Below are 18,440 nucleotides of genomic sequence, written 5' to 3'. Positions count from 1 at the left end.
CCACATCATGGTCCATCAGCTCTTGGACAGACAATGTTCCTCTAGCGGCGATGGTAGTCCCAAGACATAGCAATTACATTGGACCTCTAAGGTCATCAACTTGAGAAATTTCAAGTTATAATCTGCTAGGGTTTCCATGGCAAGCATTTCAAGATACCTTACTCTGCCAGAAGTTGCACTCCGAAAGAAGATGTTAGAAACCTAATAAATTCAGACAAAAATTTTCTTGAAAGCTTGCCAAGTCCTTGGAGTGTGCGGCTTGGTAGCTATAAAGATCAACATGTGCATGGCACTACCTCTGAGAAAACAGCAACTCAAAACAAATCTTGGATCCTTCTCTTCTTTATGGCTTATGCACTGTAAGACATGAGCGGTGAAGACAGGAGCGCGCCCGATGCGTGGCGATGAAGTAAGGATGGGAGTGGCTAATAAGCCCAGGGTCGGAGCATGAAGATATAATTTCCAATGAACTTGAGAAGTGCCATCTTGCTCTGTCTACTCTTTGGTAGGACCGATATACTTTCAGAAAAGCACACGCCTGACGCTCTGATACCACTGTCACAAGACGGGCACCACGTGCCAATAGAAAAGAACAAACTGAACAGACTTTTAGCACTTCAATAACAACTGAACTGAGAGAGAGACGACACGCGACACGGAGTGGCGGAATTCCACCCCAGAGAGTATTGGCCCCAAACCTTGGTGCCCCTTTCGGTATTTCTTTATATTGCATCAACACGGTACAAGCCGGTACTCCAGATTCTGCACCTTCTCTAGGAAGCATGCTAAAAAAAGAGCCCATGGCCTCATATTTAAAGGCCCTAGGCCCAAAAGAAATTTACATGAAAAGCCTTCAAACTCAAAAGCATCTAATCCAAAAGCAATGCCCAGAAGCACCAGCGTAAATCACGAAAATCCGTACAACTGCCATGTCAGCAGTCAATGCAAAACGCGGAAATACATACAGTCTGCCATGTCATCATGTCAACGCAAAATTCGGGTTTTTCGTACAGCCTGTCAGCGTGAATTCTGTGAATCAGTACTGCTCCCAAGCCATCTCCTTCTACTGCTTCTGCTTCTTAGGTTTAGGCCCCTCGGCCAAGATCTGCAAGTTGGCTCCATTCTTCAGGGCTTTGACACGTCAACAGTTTGTGACAGTAAATTCATATGCATCCTTCACGACTTTCTATCCTACAAAATTGCACCCCATACTCTCAAATGCTTGAGTTGGCCTTAAAGGGGGATAATTGGCTATCTAAGGCTACCCCAAAAATATTTGAAGGGTCTCTACAATCTATACCTTAGATCAAGAAGATAAGACTAGGCCTCCCAATTTTTAAGAAACCCCTATCTCTAGGGTCTTGTTTGCGTCTGTATCTGTAGTCTCTTTCATAAGAGGATTGGATCATTGTCCATCTATTTTGAGAATGGCATAAAAAAGTGCCTTCCACGGCTCCCTTAGGCTTGAACTTGGCACCTTGAAGTGTGAGGTCAATCCCCTACCACTAAGCTATCACGTGTTCTTGATACTGTAATTATAACGCGAAAGCCAAGGTTAGCATTCACTAGTTTACTTTTGGTTCAATTGGGGCACACTACAGGGATCAGAAAGTCTAAAGAAAAAAAAAATTAGAAACAATGAAGGTCCTCCTGGAAGCTGAAACCCCAAAAAATATTACCTGATAAAGACTTAAAGGTTTGCCTTCATAGAATCCGTACCTCATCCTTAATACCTGTTCAAGAATAAATTGTTAAAAACCTTCAATGTAGCTACAGAGAACAACTTTTCATGTTAAAGTTTTCTTTAAGATACACACCAATGGAAGTTCACAAGATTGACTGTTGGAAAGCCAAATTTAGTTAAGTAGCAATGGGTTCTAGAACAAAGAGAGCTTCCAATGGATACCACTCAGATGGGCAAATAAAATACAGCCTTATGATCTGAAAAGCATCATCCCACAAAATTTGACATTGTTTACCTTGATTGTCTAAGATCAATTTAGACAATGAAGCAAGGGCAGCGTGGCCACTTGGCAATATTTCATTGGAGATAGAAGATAAAGCTAACGTGGATTGCATGGAGGAACTAAATGAAGCGTTGAATGTAGGTGTGCCAGGGAAGCTCCATGCATCCTGCCCATGATGATAGTGGAAGCAACCTAGCGAGGTAAGGAGGAGGAACAGGAGTTGGCAGGAGTAGACAAATTGGCGGCGGTCATGGACGGCGAAGGGCTGCAAGTCTTGGGGCCTAAGGCATCGGATGCCACATCTACGTTACTGTCCTCTCCAATCTAGCAGCAACTACTACCATGCTCTGCCTTTGTCTGCTGCCCAGCCCCACATCCAAGCCTGACTCTTGTCTTTGTGTCGTGCCATCCTCAAGCTGCTCCTCCTAAGCTGGTTCATGGAGGAGGCCTCTATGGCATCTTTCCAACCCTGCCAGTGCCTTCCCTTGAAGAGCACATAGAATCCTGGGGAATATGCAGAGGGCAAGCTCTTCGACTTGGCATGTCAAGAGGAGTGCAGCCTTTTCTGCAAATTATGCCTTGTGTTGTTGCTGGCTATAGGTGGTCAGGCGTGCAGGCAAGACTTGGGGAACGTGTTGGTCAGTATGTATGTAAAGTGTGGTGCACCTGTCAGGGCACAACAAGTCTTTGACGAGCTTCCTGTGCGGGATGTCGTCTCTTGGAATGCACTGATTGCAGGATATGCCCAACAGGGGCAGGGGCAGGAAGCTCTGGGCTGTTTTCAGCAGACGCGGAGCGAGGGCCTCTCTCCAGACGCTATCACCTACGCATGCATCTTGAAGGCATGTGGCTCTACGCAAGATGCTGTTGAAAAGAGATGTCATGCTTGGCACTGCCTTGGTAGTATGTATGCCAAATGTGGTGAACTTCAGAGAGCACAAAAATTGCTTGAGAAGCTTACTGTTCGGAATGGCGTGACCTGATTGCGGGATACACACAACAGGGGCAGGGCCAGAAAGCTCTAGGCTGTTTTCAGCGGATAAAACTGAGGGCCTCTGTCATGCAATCACCTACACGTGCATCTTGAAGGCACGTGGCTCTACGCAAGATGCTGATATGGGCTTGAATATTCATTATAAAATTGTTAGTCAGGGGCTGTTGCACAAAATTGTCGTGCTTGCCAATGGCACTGATTGCAGGATACGTGCAACAGGAGCAGGGCCAGAAAGCTCTAGGCTGTTTTCAGAGGACGCAAAGGGAGGGCTTCTCTCCAGATGCGATCACATATGCGTGCAGCTTGAAGGCATGTGGCTCTCTGCAAGATGCTGATATGGGCATAAAAATTCACATTGATATTGTTAGTCAGGGGCTGTTGGAAAAAGATGTCCTTGGCAATGCCTTGGTTGACATGTTTGCTAAATGTGGTGCACTTCAGAGAGCATAAAAAGTGCTTGAGGAGCTTCCCGGAGTGTGGACTCTTGGAATGCACTGATTGCAGGATTTGCCCCACAGGGGCAGGGCCAGAAATCTCTAGTCTACTTTCAGCAGATGCGAAGCGAGGGGCCTCTTTCTAGATACAACCACCTATGCATGCATCTTGAAGGTATGTGGCTCTACGCAAGATGCTAATATGGCACAAAAATTCACAATTATATTGTTAGTCAGAGGTTGTTGAGAAAAGATGTCCTGCTTGGCACTGCCTTGGTCGATATGTATGCCGAATAAGGTGCGCTTCAAAAAGCACAAAAAGTGCTTGAGGAGCTTCCTGTCCCAGAATGTCGTCTCTTGCAATGCACTAAATTCACAATTATATTGTTAGTCAGGGGCTGTTGAAAAAAGATGTCGTGCTTGGCAATGCCTTGGTTGACATGTTTGCTAATTGTGGTGCACTTCAGAGAGAATAAAAAGTGCTTGAGGAGCTTCCTAATCGGAGTGTGGACTCCTGGAATGCACTGATTGCAGGATTTGCCCCACAGGGGCAGGGCCAGAAAGCTGTAGTCTGTTTTCAGCAGATGCAAAGTGAGGGCCTCTCTCCAGATGCAATCACCTACGCATGCATCTTCAAGGCATGCGGCTTTATGCAAGATGCTAATATGGGCACCAAAATTCACAATTATATTGTTAGTCAGAGGTTGTTGAAAAAAGATGTCCTATTTGGCATTGCCTTGGTCGATATGTATGCCAAATGTGGTGTGCTTCAGAAAGCAAAATAAGTGCTTGAGGAGCTTCTTGTTCCAAATGTCATCTCTTGGAACGCATTGATTGTGGAGTACGCGCAACAAGAGCAGGGCCAGAAAGCTCTAGGTTGTTTTCAGCAGATGCAAAGCGAGTGTATCTCTCCAAATTCGGTCACCTATACTTTCATCTTGAAAGCTATGCTTACATTTTGCAGGCATGTGGCATTACGCAAGACGCTAACATTCATGATGAGATTCTTAGCCTAACTTTCCTGGTCCTAAGCAGGACACAATAGGCAGCAAGCACTCACCAAGGGAATAAAATTAGCCTTTCCATGAGGGATGTGGACCAAACGACAAGGCAAGATCGTCTACTCATGAAAGGAAGATCTTTGGATGAAGAGGATGAACATGGCCCTTGTAGGTGACCACTAAAGAGAACGAGTTCACCTAAGAGATGGGAAGCTAAACAGCTAATAACGCCAAGGGTCTTGGATATGAGAGATTACCCCAAATATGATGTTGACGGATCTGGACTCAAGTATCAAGACTAAGGTGCTAAAGAGGATCTTGAAATTGAGCTCATATAGGATGCACCAACCTTCTTAAGAGGGCACACAAGGTACTCCATTGATACATCACTTGTAAGAAATCCAGATGGTTCACTTCCGAAAGCTGCAATGACACAATCAGCTTTACCCAAAGAGAGGAGAGAATTGCAAAAGCAGCAGCAAAGGGCATGCTTGATTCCATCCCAAGGGATCTAAATCGTCCTTGGGAAGATCCCATGTTTCTATCAGGAGAGCAACATCTCGCTCAAGAACTTTGTGGTCTAGGATTCTCTACGTATGACATGTCAGGTTGGAAGAAGGATTCATTTGATAAGGCACCCACATTTGATACATCCAAGTTTGTGCTTTGATGGGTATATCATCAACGCACATACCAGTGGCTAGGTGTGGAACAACGAAACAAAGGGACACTTGGAGAGTACACCACGGTGTGGCAATTCAGAATATCACAAGCGGACATAAATCAGCGGTAATGAGTTCTTCCTCGTGCAGTTGCAAGATTTTTGAAATAAGAAAGTCCCCCTATGTTGCAGGGACCATAGGGGCACATTCTTTATGGTATTTTTATAAATGTGGAGAATGGTGCCAACTCCACACCATACATACATCATATGTATGTATGGTCTTTTCTTTTTTATGATGGGCTCAAGCATCCCAATGCACGGAATGCATCTTCTTCCATCTTCTAAATTACTATGTGCAAATTTTCTCATCCACACATCCATTAATGCCAAAATTCAGTTGTCTTGCGAGGTCGTGGAGCTTTTGGTAAAAGCTTCAAGGAGAGATGCTATGAAGCCTCTACAATAAGAGACGATATGAGGTGAAAGGTACAACACGACCACAAAATAAAGCATGATGCTCCAAACTGATTTGTGAACCAGTACACATACACTCAGAATGAAAGACTTCGAATGCCAAGAAAGAAGTCGACAAGAGCAAATGCAATGCCTAATTTGAGACCAGTCTGTGTGTTATAAATAGCATTAAATTCCTACTCATATGTAGTGCCTGATTGTGTGTTTGCGAGGCCACAACCATGTAGCCTAAGAGCTTTTGTGTGTTTTTCTGAGGGACTACTCATTCCAAGATGAATTTAATTCAAGTCTGTGTTCTGTAGGCATTGACAGGTCTGCGTCGTCTTGACATAAGTCTGTGTTCTGTAGGCATTGACAGGTCTGCGTCATCTTGCCCTGGTCCCAGGCAGTACATGTCTAGACTCCATGAAGAGAGACATCCCTCAAGGGCACATTGCTATTGAAGGAGGTGCTCAAATAGATTAGTTTTAGCCAAAAAACTATTGCAGAAAGTTGCTTGTCATGAGCAGTAGCAAAGATAAGAGCCAGATTAGATTAGCAGAAACATCAGTTAGAAATGTCCAGCAGGGTAGCACAGAAGCAATGCACACCAGCATGCAGGGGCACACTTTAAAATTGAATATATTTTCAGAGGTATGCAGACAGAAGTTTTACCATTAATAACCCTAAAAGGCACACTGCTATATAGTCAATAAAACAGAAGACATGCCTGTGATTCACGTGGACTCAAAGCGTGGAAAAGCATTTGAAACTCAGCTTTCAGTTCATCCTGCCATATTGTCTAGAGGGAAGCAAAAGCAAACAATTAAACACGAGAAACAGCAGCTAAAATAGTTAGCATCCTAGCAGCAGCACAAGACAAAGCTAGTATCATTTCCTTAAAATTGCTGTCAGTGGCATCTGCTATTGAAATACTCGAGAAATCTTTCACAAATACAGAGCTGGATCAGAGCAGTCTAAACCAGCCCTAAAGGATGCATACACAACGTAAGACCTGCAATAGCTTTCAACAGATTACAACATATTGGAATTCCACAGTATAGTGTGGATTATACTTAAGTGATAGCTTCACCAGCATTACTTTGAACTGAAAACACACACCCTCTGTGAGCTTGCCTCTAACTGCTTTTCTCACGTGCCATTAAGAATAAGTTATAATCATTATTAACTTCACATGCCTATTCCATTATTATGTCAAGAAGTCAGTGTTGCCAGGTCGTTTTGATACGTACGTACAAAACGGGGTTTCATAGGTATGATACACGTGTCGAAAAACGTTTGAAACGTACATCATACATCAACATTCTAGTAAAATTGTTACACAAATAACTTACACACAAGAACGAGTACAATAGCCATGTCTTAACCAGCTTTCTATTTACGCACAGGACCAAGGATAATAACCATGTCTTAACTATTCTTTCACATAGCTCTTGAAGTAACCATGCCATGACTCATAAATACCACCACCAATACCCAAGAGGAAAACAAAGACCAACAATTTTATAGAGCATGCTTGCCACAGTTTCCACAAACCAATACCCAAGCTACTGAAAGTATGAGACATGAAATTTAGAGTCAAAAGCAAAAAAAATACTTCATGCTCAAGCCAATTGTTTCTCAAAGGGTTTGCTTGGCGAATTACCTCCTAATAGACTAGAAGATCATACCACTGATTTGATCCCAAGTAGTACTCCACCAAACCGACCACCCAAAGCCCATAATGAAGAAATCATGAGCCACGTGGAAGACCTTTTGAAAGATGGATCGTGGAGAATTTGCATCGAGTACAGGCTTCTTGATAAGATCAACGTCAAGAACAAGATCATGTTCATCTAGAGTGTGCTTGTGCCAAGGTTAAGGAGGCTTTGCAGAAGTCTCAAGAACGGCATAAGAAAGCACCACACAAGCATCAACACGACTTGCAATTGAAGGAGAATAATTGGGTGCTTCTTAGGTTTGAGAAGACACGCCTTAGGCAGAGGAAGGGTAGGGAGAAGCTTTTCCCAAAGCTAAGTATGGGCCCTTCTAGGTTACGGAAGAGATCAATGATGTATCCTTCAAACTAAAATTGCAAGATACTTGGAAAATTCACAATGCTTTTCGTGTGAGTCTATTGAGACCTTTCAAGGGTGTGGAGCCAAAGGAGCAACCAAAGGTAGAAGAAATTGGGGAGATACTTATACCGAAACAGGTCCTAGTGCACAAGGAAAGGAAATTCAAGGGTAAGTTGGTCCGCAAGTGTTTAGTCAAGTTCACAAATTATCAAGCTCGGGATGCAATGTGAATTACAGGATATACCACCAAGGAAGGTCGGAAAACCATGTTGTGTCTGATGCCTGGTTGAAGGAAAAAGGGTGTTGACGGAGTGCTACATTCGTTCTTTTGTTAGGCATAGAGGCATCGAGGGTACCTTGAAAGGCATGGAAAAGTATTTCCACGTGGCCTCAACTCAAGAAGGATGTCAATGAGTTTGTGTGTGCTTATTTGGTGTATCAAAAGGTAAAGTTTGACAGAGAGGAATTGGAAGGGCTTCTACAGCCTTTACTTATTTCTAACTGACCTTGGAAAAGTATAGCAATGGATTTTATCTTTGATCTTTCGATGACTGAGAGTCAGCATGGACAATAATCGACAAATTTAGAAAGCAGGCTCACTTCGTACCGGTAAGAAAACATTGTCACAAACTAGTGACGTGGCATGCCCAGACACATTCACAGCAGGCCAGCAGAACGTGGAGATGGTGCTAATGTGGCAGTCCTGGATTTTCCAACAGAAAACCCGTTGAGAGGCTAAAGTGGCGTCCATAAAGATTTTTCCGCAAATTACGAGTTGATGACTTGGCAGCATACGAAAATCCCTGGATTGGCTTTGATTTGCTTTTGGAGCCTATTCCTTTAATTTTAGCAAGGCTTTGGTCATAAACTGCTTTATTTTAGAAACTTTTGAGTTCAGAAGCTTTTGGGGCTTTGCTTTTAGGCATCCCTTGTAACCAATAAATAAGTGGGCAAGGCCTCACTTCTCAGAGCATCTGCACGCAGAGTCAGAGAGTGAGCACCATCCCACTCTCTTGTACTTTGAACACAAATTAATACAAAAAGAAATACCGAGAGGAGAGCCAATAACTCTAGGCACGGAACTCCTCCGGGTCGTATCGAATCAAGGGTGAATTGTTGTAAGGCCCCTCCCTAAACCTGCAAACGTTGAATTTAAGCCAAGAAGATCAACTTTCACGCGAGATTTTACAATTTCGTCACCAAAGGACTCCTCCCCGGACACTGGAGAGTTCCCGGCAACCAAAATTGACCTAAAACAGGCTGAAATCAGGTCAAAAACAAGAAATTACAAGTTATGACAGCAAAATACAGGTTTTGCAAATGATGTATTAAGGTGTGGGATTACTTTTGCTAAGTCTCCGCTACCCGAAAACCTTGAAATTGCCGAAAAACAAGCCCTAAAACAAGTGTTTTAAGCAAATTTCAGATGTACGCACGTTTTTGCAAGTGTTTTTATGGTGCGATTACATTGAAGAAAGTGCAAATAGATGCAATCCACGCACATTTCACAAATTTTGTCGATGTATGACCATTTGTGGCTCAATTTCATACAATTTTGATGCTACAAATTGGGGCTTTTGCGCTTACATGCTTCTAAAGGCTGTGTATTAGCCTTATGTATGTCTTCTGAGGTTAAAACAACTAAATTTGTTGTTTTCGAGCACAAATTCGCTCGCTGAAATTTCCTGCGCAAAAATTTCAGAAATTGAATTTTGTGCCCAAATCGTCCTATTTTGCCCCAAATTGCTCATGTGACTATTTGGAGCTGTAGTGCACATCTCTGTGAGGCTATACTCTGATTTTTGCGCATTTTGCCCAAAAATTCAGCGTATTATCCCTCTTATTTCATGCAACTATGGGCTCATCTTCTTCGGATGTGAAGAACCTCTTCGAGATTAGGAGGTTCGATGGAACAGGTTTTGATCTTTGGAAAGACAGGATTCAGGGAATCCTATTTCTTAAGGATTGCGAAGCGGCACTTGACCAGGTGAAGCCACAGAATATGACAGATAAAGCATGGGTTAGCATGAATGGGAAAGCCGTTACATACATTAAAATGGCCATGACAGATGAGACCGTCATTGATGTGAAAGGTCTCACGACTGCTTTTGATGTGTGGAAGAAGTTAAAATGGAATGTATGAAAATACAACGCCTGTCAACCAGGTGCACTTGATGCGAAAACTTGTTGGCATGCAACTAGATGAGTCCAAGAGCGCGGCACAGCACTTGTCATTGTTCGCAAGTACTTTGTCGCAATTAAAGGATTCTCGCTTGCCCCCTTTTGATGATAAGCTGAAAGCTATCTTCTTGCTTTGGTGGTTTCGTTGTCCAATAACCCCAATTTGACCTTTGATGGTGTTAGGGGTTCTATTTTGAATGAAGAAATCAGGAGGAAAGCAAGTGGAGAGGGAGGCAGCTCTGCCAACATGGTTAGAGGCAGGACAGAAAAGAAGAATGCTTATGCACAAAGGAGTAAGAGTAAGGGTAAAGAAAGGGGAAATGCAAGCAAAGGCAAGGGTGATGTGACTTGCTATCAATGTGGCAGGAAAGGTCACAAGAAACCCGATTGCAGGTACTATAAAGCCGAGTTAGAAAGGAAAAAGAATCGCGGAGACAAAAAGAAAGAGAAGAAGGAAGTCAAGGCAGATGCACAAGATGGCTCAAAGGACAAAGAGAAGGCCAATGTGGCTTCTAGTATCGTGATTGAGGAGCTGTCAGATGTAGAGGACATCTTGTGTGCCACTTTGTCAGATGATGATGCTTATGACTTTGATGCCTCTCTAAATGTTCATTCACAGGACATGCAGATCACCAAGAGTGATCTTATTGATGCTTTGTTGATTGTCAATGATGCATTGTCCCAGACTTGGATTGTTGATTCCGGTGCTTCATTTCATGTGCCTCCTATCAAGGAGTGTTTCTCTACTTTTGATGTAGGCAAGCCTAGCCATGTATACCTTGGAAACAATCATGCATGTTCCATTGAGGGTATTGGCACTGTGCATCTCTCCATAGATGGCACAAATGAGCTTGTCTTGCATGATGTTAGATATGTGCCGGGAATCAAGAAGAGTCTGCTTTCTGTTGGTCAGATGGATCTGCATGGTTACAGCATCTTGTTTGAGAGAGGATCATGGAAAATGACCAAAGGCTCAAGGCTCATTGTAAAGGGCACAAAGAAAGGGACACTTTACTGCATGCATGGAAAGGCCGTGTTGGGCAAGTTTATTGCATTGGCTAAAATTAACTCTCACATGGAGTTGTGGCACAAGAGGCTTGGCCATATGAGCCAAAAGGGCTTTTCTAAGCTTTGTACTTTGAACAAGCTTGATGCTAAAGGCACAAAGCTAGATGCGAAGTCCATTAAAGGCCTCTTCATGGGATATGGTGAAAAAGGCGAAATGGGTTATAGGATTTGGTTACCTCAGCTCAAAAGGGTTCTACGCAGCCGGGATGTTGTTTTTAATGAGGCAAGGCAGCCTCAAAACAATTGTGCCTCAAAGCATGACCATAAAAGGGTGAAATTTCAGCATGACCAGCCACCTGTTATGCCTATTTTTGACCCTCAGCATGCATAAGAAATGGCTGACAATGTAGATGATCCAGTGGTGTTTGAGCCAGATGACGTTGGACAGAAAATTGAGGCTCCTGAAGGGCATTTGCAACCAAGAAACAATGCTGAAAATGATGTACACCAACCCATTGTTGATGATTTTGTAGTGCCACCTGATGTAAACCCATTGCCGGATAATGTGGATCATTGGGTGAGGCCGTCTACTCGTCAAAGACGGCCTGTGACTGTAGGTTGCAAAAGATTGTTGCAATTGTCTACGACAGAGGCTGAATATATTCCAACCACCACTCAAGCTTCCAAAGAAGCTATTTGGTTAGCACGCCTATGCAGTGAGTTTGGTTTGCCTGCCAAGGTGGTTGTTACAACCGGCCTGTACAACGTAGAGGGCGGTACTATTTCAATTACCTGTTTACTTTACACAGAGCACTGAGAAGGGAAGAGAACATAGTTGCGTCCAGCGACTAGAATGTCACTGCGCACACGAGACCCACACCCTGTAGGCCCCAAAGACTGGCGCCCCTTTCGGTATTTCTTTATTCAAATTAAGGTAGACGATCCGACCACTTAGCACAAGCTTTCACAAAGCTGTCCAAACCTGGCGAGGGCTGAAAACGCAGGTTTTCGACCTGAATTTGGCAACATAACGACGCAAAAACCCCTGTAGGTCAAGAGCACCTGTCTAGGACGGATTCCCTCACTATCTGGAAGCTTTCTGGTGAGCTGTCACAGAAATTCAGCGGGCTGTAATTCCCTGTTTTTCATTGCCGCGTGCCCAAAAGCCTGCACACGTATCCCAAGGCTCTCACGACGCTCCCCCGAGGTTCCCTTGCAGTTTAGGTGCGAAACCCTAAACCTGCAGAAAAACACAGTAGGCTGTAATTCGCTGCTTCAGATCGTTTTTAGCGGAGCGAACACGCCTACGCGTGTCCCAAGGGCTCCCGCATGCAATTGGACAGTTCCCCTATGAATTGGACGAGTTTTCACGCGAGAAAACTCTCCGAACTCGCAATCTTTCGCGATGGAACTGTGCGTACCTGTGGGGGATTAGCAATTAGCTAATCCGGTTCCCGTTTAGAAGGCTCTTGCCTTGGCAAACGCGCATAAACCCCTAGAACTGTACATGTTCATCTGAGTAACCCAACTAGTGGGACATTACCATATGTGCCAAAGGAGAGAGAGATGCACGAGAGCAAGTCATCGCGCTACATGAGACAGAGGAGAAGGCAAGCTTTCCATTAAAGTTGTAGACCTGCACCCACTACTCACACACACACTGTAGGTCACTTGTGTTCAAAAATCAGCCTCCTCTCTCAAATTGGGCGCCCCCTCTTCATGCTGGAAGTGGCAAAACTGCCTGGAGCTGCCATGTGTCCAGTTTGCCCCTTTTGAGTTAATTCTCTAGTTCCCACTGACTTATAAAGTTATAAGTGACTTTTCGAGTGGCCCAGACTTCATTTGGCGCACACAGGCTTCCATACTCATCAGAATTCAGTGCTAACTTGCCCGACTAGTCCCACACTGACCGACCCAAACTCCCGCTGTGAGAAACCTATTCGGCCGCGGCCGTTTCACACTGGCCATGCAATGTCCACTTGCACCTTTTCAAGGGTTCCGGGGAAAACAAGTAAAAATGAAAATAAATAAAAATATCTAGTACTTATTTACGGAAGGCAAGAGGAAAAATACACCTCCTGGTGACACACCCCACCCTTGAAATACTGCAAGCGACCTTGCTTGCATGCCAATAATACATGCAGTATCCCCTGATATCACATATATTCTATGATGGGAATCCAAGATACACATGCTTCCGGAAATGTAGCGTTGGACGATAAAACAATCCCACCAACCTGGCTACGACACATATATCAAGCATAGTAGCCTTCTAGTGTACTCTGAAGCACAAACTTCTCTAGCTAAATTCTGTATGGAAAGAGTAGATACAATTGCTTAACTACTCTCTTGAGCATCATGAAGCATGCTCTTGCCTTGCTCCAAAAAGGCTACATCAAGTCACTGTGGGTTCCATCTGAAAGGCTACAAGATACAATTGCAATAGCTGAGGTGAATCAAGCAATTCAGACTCTCTTATCCATTTGGCATCCAATGATGGATAGTTCTTGAACTTCACGAAATAGCGTCTTGCAACCTTTCCTCTAACCTTTCTTTCTTTATGTGCCAATATTTGTTCAAGAACAAGGATTTCATCCGATTCTTCCACTTCAGGTTGTTCCTCATCAAGCATATTCTCTGGCACATCACCAACAAAGGGTCTTAGAAGGCTAACATGAAAAGCATTATGTATTTTTCAGCCTACGGGTAGCTTCAACCTGTAAGCTACATCGCTGATCTTTTCTGAAATCTGAAAAGGACCATAATATCACATACTGAGCTTAGGAAACAAGCGTTCCTTGCCTTTCCTTTTCCTTAACCTCGCCTTTTCAAAGCGCAAAAGCACCCAATCACCAAGTGAAAATACAAGTTCACGACGGTGACGATCAGCAGCTTTCTTTTGCTTAGCCTGGGTCTTCTCAAGAGCAATCTTTATCTTCCTGTATGTTTCATCCATATCTTGCCCATACTTGTCTGCCTCAAAAATCTTGTCCTTAGTCTGCAAAATGGGTGGGACTTTCTTCCCTCCTTCCACTATCTCAAATGGTGCCTTACCTGTTGACGTATGCACAGTGTTATTATAAGCATATTCAACCAATGGAAGATGGTGTTCCCAAGTTGCCTTGTGCTCTGACACATAACATTTGAGCAAGTCCAAAACGGTAGAATTTGCCTCTTCTGACTGTCCATCAGTTTGTGGATGAAACGAAGAAGAGAACTTTAGCGTACTGTCCATGTTCTCAAACAATGCCTTCCAGAAAAGACTCGTCATACGTGGATCCCTGTCACTGACAATTGACTGAGGCATCCCGTGATATTTAAAGATATTCCTCATGAATATCGTGACCATGTGTTCTGGCTTTATCTTCTTCCTCACAGGAATGAAATGGGCCTGCTTACTGAACCTACAAATAATAGTCCAAATCCCATCATTGCCTGTTTGCATCCTTGGAAGATGAAAGATAAAGTCCATTGCTATGCTTTCCCATGGCCTATCTGGGATCGGCAATGGCTGCAACAATCCCGGTTGCAACAATCCCGGTTGCTTTTGTCTGTCAAATTTGACTTTTTGGCATACTAAGCATGATCTTACAAATGTGTCAACATCTTGACGCAAAGCTGGCCAATAGAAGAATGCCTCAAGCCCTTTCACTGTCGCATCAATTCCACGATGCCCAGCATAAGGTGGAGCATGACTTTTCATCAAAATCTTTGGCCGGAACTGTTTAGTAACGCATAACTTTCCATGCATCATGAGAAAGTCATTCTTAAGCATATAGTGTTCATGATGTTGCCCATCAACAAGCTGGTCATAGATCCTTGCAAAATCTGAATCTTCAGCATATTGTGTCTTCATTTCGTCTAGTTCACAATGGTACGGAATTGACACTGTTGAAATTTGGGGCTTTCGTAACAACGCATCAGCCACCACATTCTTTTTCCCTTGCACATGCACAATCTGAAAATGGAACATTGACAAGATGTTTGCCCATTGCATGTGCTTCTCAGACAACTTCGTCTGTGTGAGAAAATATCGCAAGGTTTGATGATCCGTTTGGACAACAAAATCAGCCCCTAGCAGATAGTGTTTCCAACTAGTGAGAGCATGAATTACTGCCAACAATTCTTTCTCGTAGACTTGCAAGTTCCTTTCAATCTTCAAAAGAATTCTGCTTTCATATGCAACTACTCGGCCATTCTGCATTAGAACTGCACCAAGACTATGGCCACACGCATCACACTGAACCACAAAAGGTTTTGAAAGATCTGGCAAAATGATTACTGGATCTGAAGTCAGCTTCTCTTTCAAGTGTTTGAACGCTAAAATTTCCTTGGCTGTCCACTTGAAAGTAACTCCTTTTCCTTGTAGTGCATGGAGTGGAGAAGCAATCTCAGCAAAATTTCGAATTAACCTCCTATAGTAGGAACATAAGCCTAGAAAGCTTCGAATGTCATGTACGGACTTCAAGTCTGGCAATGATCTAATTGCTTCCACTTTAGCGGGATCGATTTGTACCCCATCCTTTGAAACAACGTGCCCAAGGAAGTGAATTTCTTGCAAAAAGAATTCACTCTTCTTCGCATTAATGAGTAGCCTGTTCTTACGTAACTCATCGAAAACTGCAGCAAGTGATCCCTATGCTCCTCTTCAGACTTCGAATAGACAATCATGTCATCAAAGAAGGTACCCACAAAGTTCCCATGTGGTCTAAAAATTCTGTCCATCATTCTATTAAACGTGGCAGGAGCATTTGTGAGACCGAATGGCATGACAAGAAACTCATAGAGACCAAATGTTGTCCTGAACGCAGTCTTATGGACATCTTCTGGCCTAATGCGTATCTAATGGTACCCACTCTTTAGGTCTATTCTTGTAAACAATGACGCTCCCTCAAGCCGATCAAGAATGTCATCTATCCTCGGTGTGGGGAACCTGTTCTTGATTGTATTCTTATTCAAGGCGCGATAGTCAATGCACATGTCCCATGAACCATCCTTCTTCTGCATTAAGAGTACAGGCGAACAAAAAGGGGATGAACTGGGCTCAATCAGCCCCTTCTCTAAAAGCTCGTTGACCTGACTCATAATCTCTTTCTGCTGGCCTCCACTAACCCTGTATGGTGGTCTATTCGGTGGACTAGAACCTGGCACAAGATCTATGGTATGATCCTCACGTCTCTCAGGAGGTAACTCCTCTGGCAAAGAGTCCGAAAAACAATCACTGAAACCACTCAAAAATGTTGACCTGTCTTTATCTAAGGTAGACAAATTAGATACAACTTGAGGTACTTCTTTTGCAAAGATCAAGTACGCAGAAAGATGATTCTTTACTACATATGAAATAGCAGAAGCAGAAACAACTGGAACACTCGCCTTTAAGCTTTACATCAAGGACATGAGTCTTTCCTCTATGTACAAGGGTAATCTTTTTGTTGTAAGTATCCACCATAGCATGCAACCTGTAACACCATGGGATACCCAATAACACATCACAGCCCTCAAGTGGCATAATATGAAACTCTTCCGCATCGACATAACTCTGAATGTGCAGACGAAGCTTCCCCAAAATGGGAGTAACGGGCTCTGAATGACCTAGGCATGCCAAACCTGCTTCCCCTGTCATACCCATCTCCTCTGCACGAATGCCCAACTTTGATGCGAATTCTGGTGATATGAAATTTGCACGGGCTCCTGGATCAAAGAAAACCAGCACTGTCTGGTCTCTAACTTTGCCCCAAGCTCTGCACAGCTCCGTGGCATCTGTGTTAGGCTGGTCTCCAACCAAATCTAAAACAAGTCCTGCACTTGGCTTTGGCTTCTTCCCTTTAGGGTCTGACTTGTCATCCTTATCCTGTGACTTCTTCTGTGGGCATTCATTTGCAAAATGTCCTTCCTGTTCACAAATGTAGCATTTCTTGGCCTCCCTAAGAGCTTTCTGTTCTTCAAAAGTTTTGCCAGAAAAATGCCTCTTTTGTCCTTGTCCTCGTCTCGAAAAAGACTCTTGCGGGAGGTGTTGTTTCATGGTGTTCTAGATTGCAAAAGATTGTTGCATTGTCTACGACAGAGGCTGAATATATTTCAGCCATTGAGGCTTCCAAAGAAGCTATTTGGTTAGCACGCCTATGCAGTGAGTTTGGTTTGCCTACCAAGGCACCTATGCTTGGTTGTTATAACCGGCCTGTACAACGTAGAGGACGGTACTATTTCAATTACCTGTTTACTTTACACAGAGCACTGAGAAGGGAAGAGAACATAGTTGCGTCCAGCGACTAGAATGTCACTGCGCACACGAGACCCACACCCTGTAGGCCACAAAGACTGGCGCCCCTTTCGGTATTTCTTTATTCAAATTAAGGTAGACGATACGACCACTTAGCACAAGCTTTCACAAAGCTGTCCAAACCTGGCGAGGGCTGAAAACGCAGGTTTTCAACCTGATTTTGGCAACATACGGCGCAAAAACCCCTGTAGGTCAAGAGCACCTGTCTAGGACGGATTCCCTCGCTATCTGGAAGCTTTCTGGTGAGCTGTCACAGAAATTCAGCGGGCTGTAATTCCCTGTTTTTCATTGCCGGGTGCCCAAAAGCCTGTACATGCATCCCAAGGCTCTCACGAGGCTCCCCCGGGGTTCCCTTGCAGTTTAGGTGCGAAACCCTAAGCCTGCAGAAAAACACAGCAGGCTGTAATTCGCTACTTCGGATCGTTTTTAGCGGAGCGAACACGCCTACGCGTGTCCCAAGGGCTCCCGCACGCAATTGGACAGTTCCCCTGTGAATTGGACGAGTTTTCACGCGAGAAAACTCTCCGAGCTCGCAATCTTTCGCGATGGAACTGTGCGTACCTGTGAGGGATTAGCAATTAGCTACTCCGGTTCCTGTTCAGAAGGCTCTTGCCTTGGCAAACGCGCATAAACCCCCAGAACTGTACATGTTCATCTGAGTAACCCAACTAGTGGGGCATTACCATATGTGCCAAAGGGGAGAGAGAGATGCACGAGAGCAAATCATCGCGCTACATGAGACAGAGAAGAAGGCAAGCTTTCCATTAAAGCTGTAGACCTGCACCCACTACTCACACACACACTGTAGGTCACTTGTGTTCAATAATCAGCCTCCTCTCTCAAATTGGGCGCCCCCTCTTCATGCTAGAAGTGGCAAAACTACCTGGAGCCGCCATGTGTCCAGTTTGCCCCTTTTGACTTAATTCTCTAGTTCCCACTGACTTATAAAGTTATAAGTGACTTTCCGAGTGGCCCAGACTTCATTTGGCGCACACAGGCTTCCATACTCATCAGAATTCAGTGCTAACTGGCTCGACCAGTCCCAGACTGACCGACCGAAACTCCCGCTGTGAGAAACCTATTCGGCCGCGGCCGTTTCACACTGACCATGCAATGTCCACTTGCACCTTTTCAAAGGTTCCGGGGTAAACAAGTAAAAATAAAATAAATAAAAATATATAGTACTTATTTACGGAAGACAACAGAAAAAATACACCTCCTGGTGACAGTTGTGATAGCCAGAGTGCCATAGGTCTGGCAAAGAACGCCATGTTTCATGCACGCACAAAGCATATTGATGTGCGGTATCGCTTCATACGAGAAGTGCTTGAGGATGGCCTTATAACATTAGTTAAGGTCCATACATCACAAAATCCAGTC

General features: G+C 44.0%; 1 protein-coding gene across 3 annotated transcripts in view; it reads right to left on the bottom strand.

Annotated features, from left to right (window-relative positions):
* LOC147428365 (uncharacterized) overlaps positions 1 to 18,440 on the bottom strand; it is a 164,327-nt gene that overhangs the window by 26,007 nt on the left and 119,880 nt on the right. For 2 of the 3 annotated variants that reach the window (XM_086497182.1, XM_086497180.1), the window contains 2 exons: positions 6,244 to 6,315; positions 1,680 to 1,733 (listed from right to left, as the gene is read on the bottom strand). In XM_086497182.1, coding sequence (XP_086353308.1) covers positions 1,680 to 1,733; positions 6,244 to 6,315 — 126 coding nt within the window. The remainder of the gene's footprint in view (positions 1 to 1,679; positions 1,734 to 6,243; positions 6,316 to 18,440) is intronic. The other variant, XM_086497181.1, reaches the window with a different exon arrangement.

The sequence above is a fragment of the Adiantum capillus-veneris genome, chromosome 23 (assembly GCF_014529385.1).
Source record: "Adiantum capillus-veneris isolate H3 chromosome 23, ASM1452938v2, whole genome shotgun sequence".
Classification (NCBI taxonomy): Eukaryota; Viridiplantae; Streptophyta; class Polypodiopsida; order Polypodiales; family Pteridaceae; genus Adiantum; species Adiantum capillus-veneris.
This window is presented reverse-complemented; position numbering and strand designations above follow the sequence as displayed.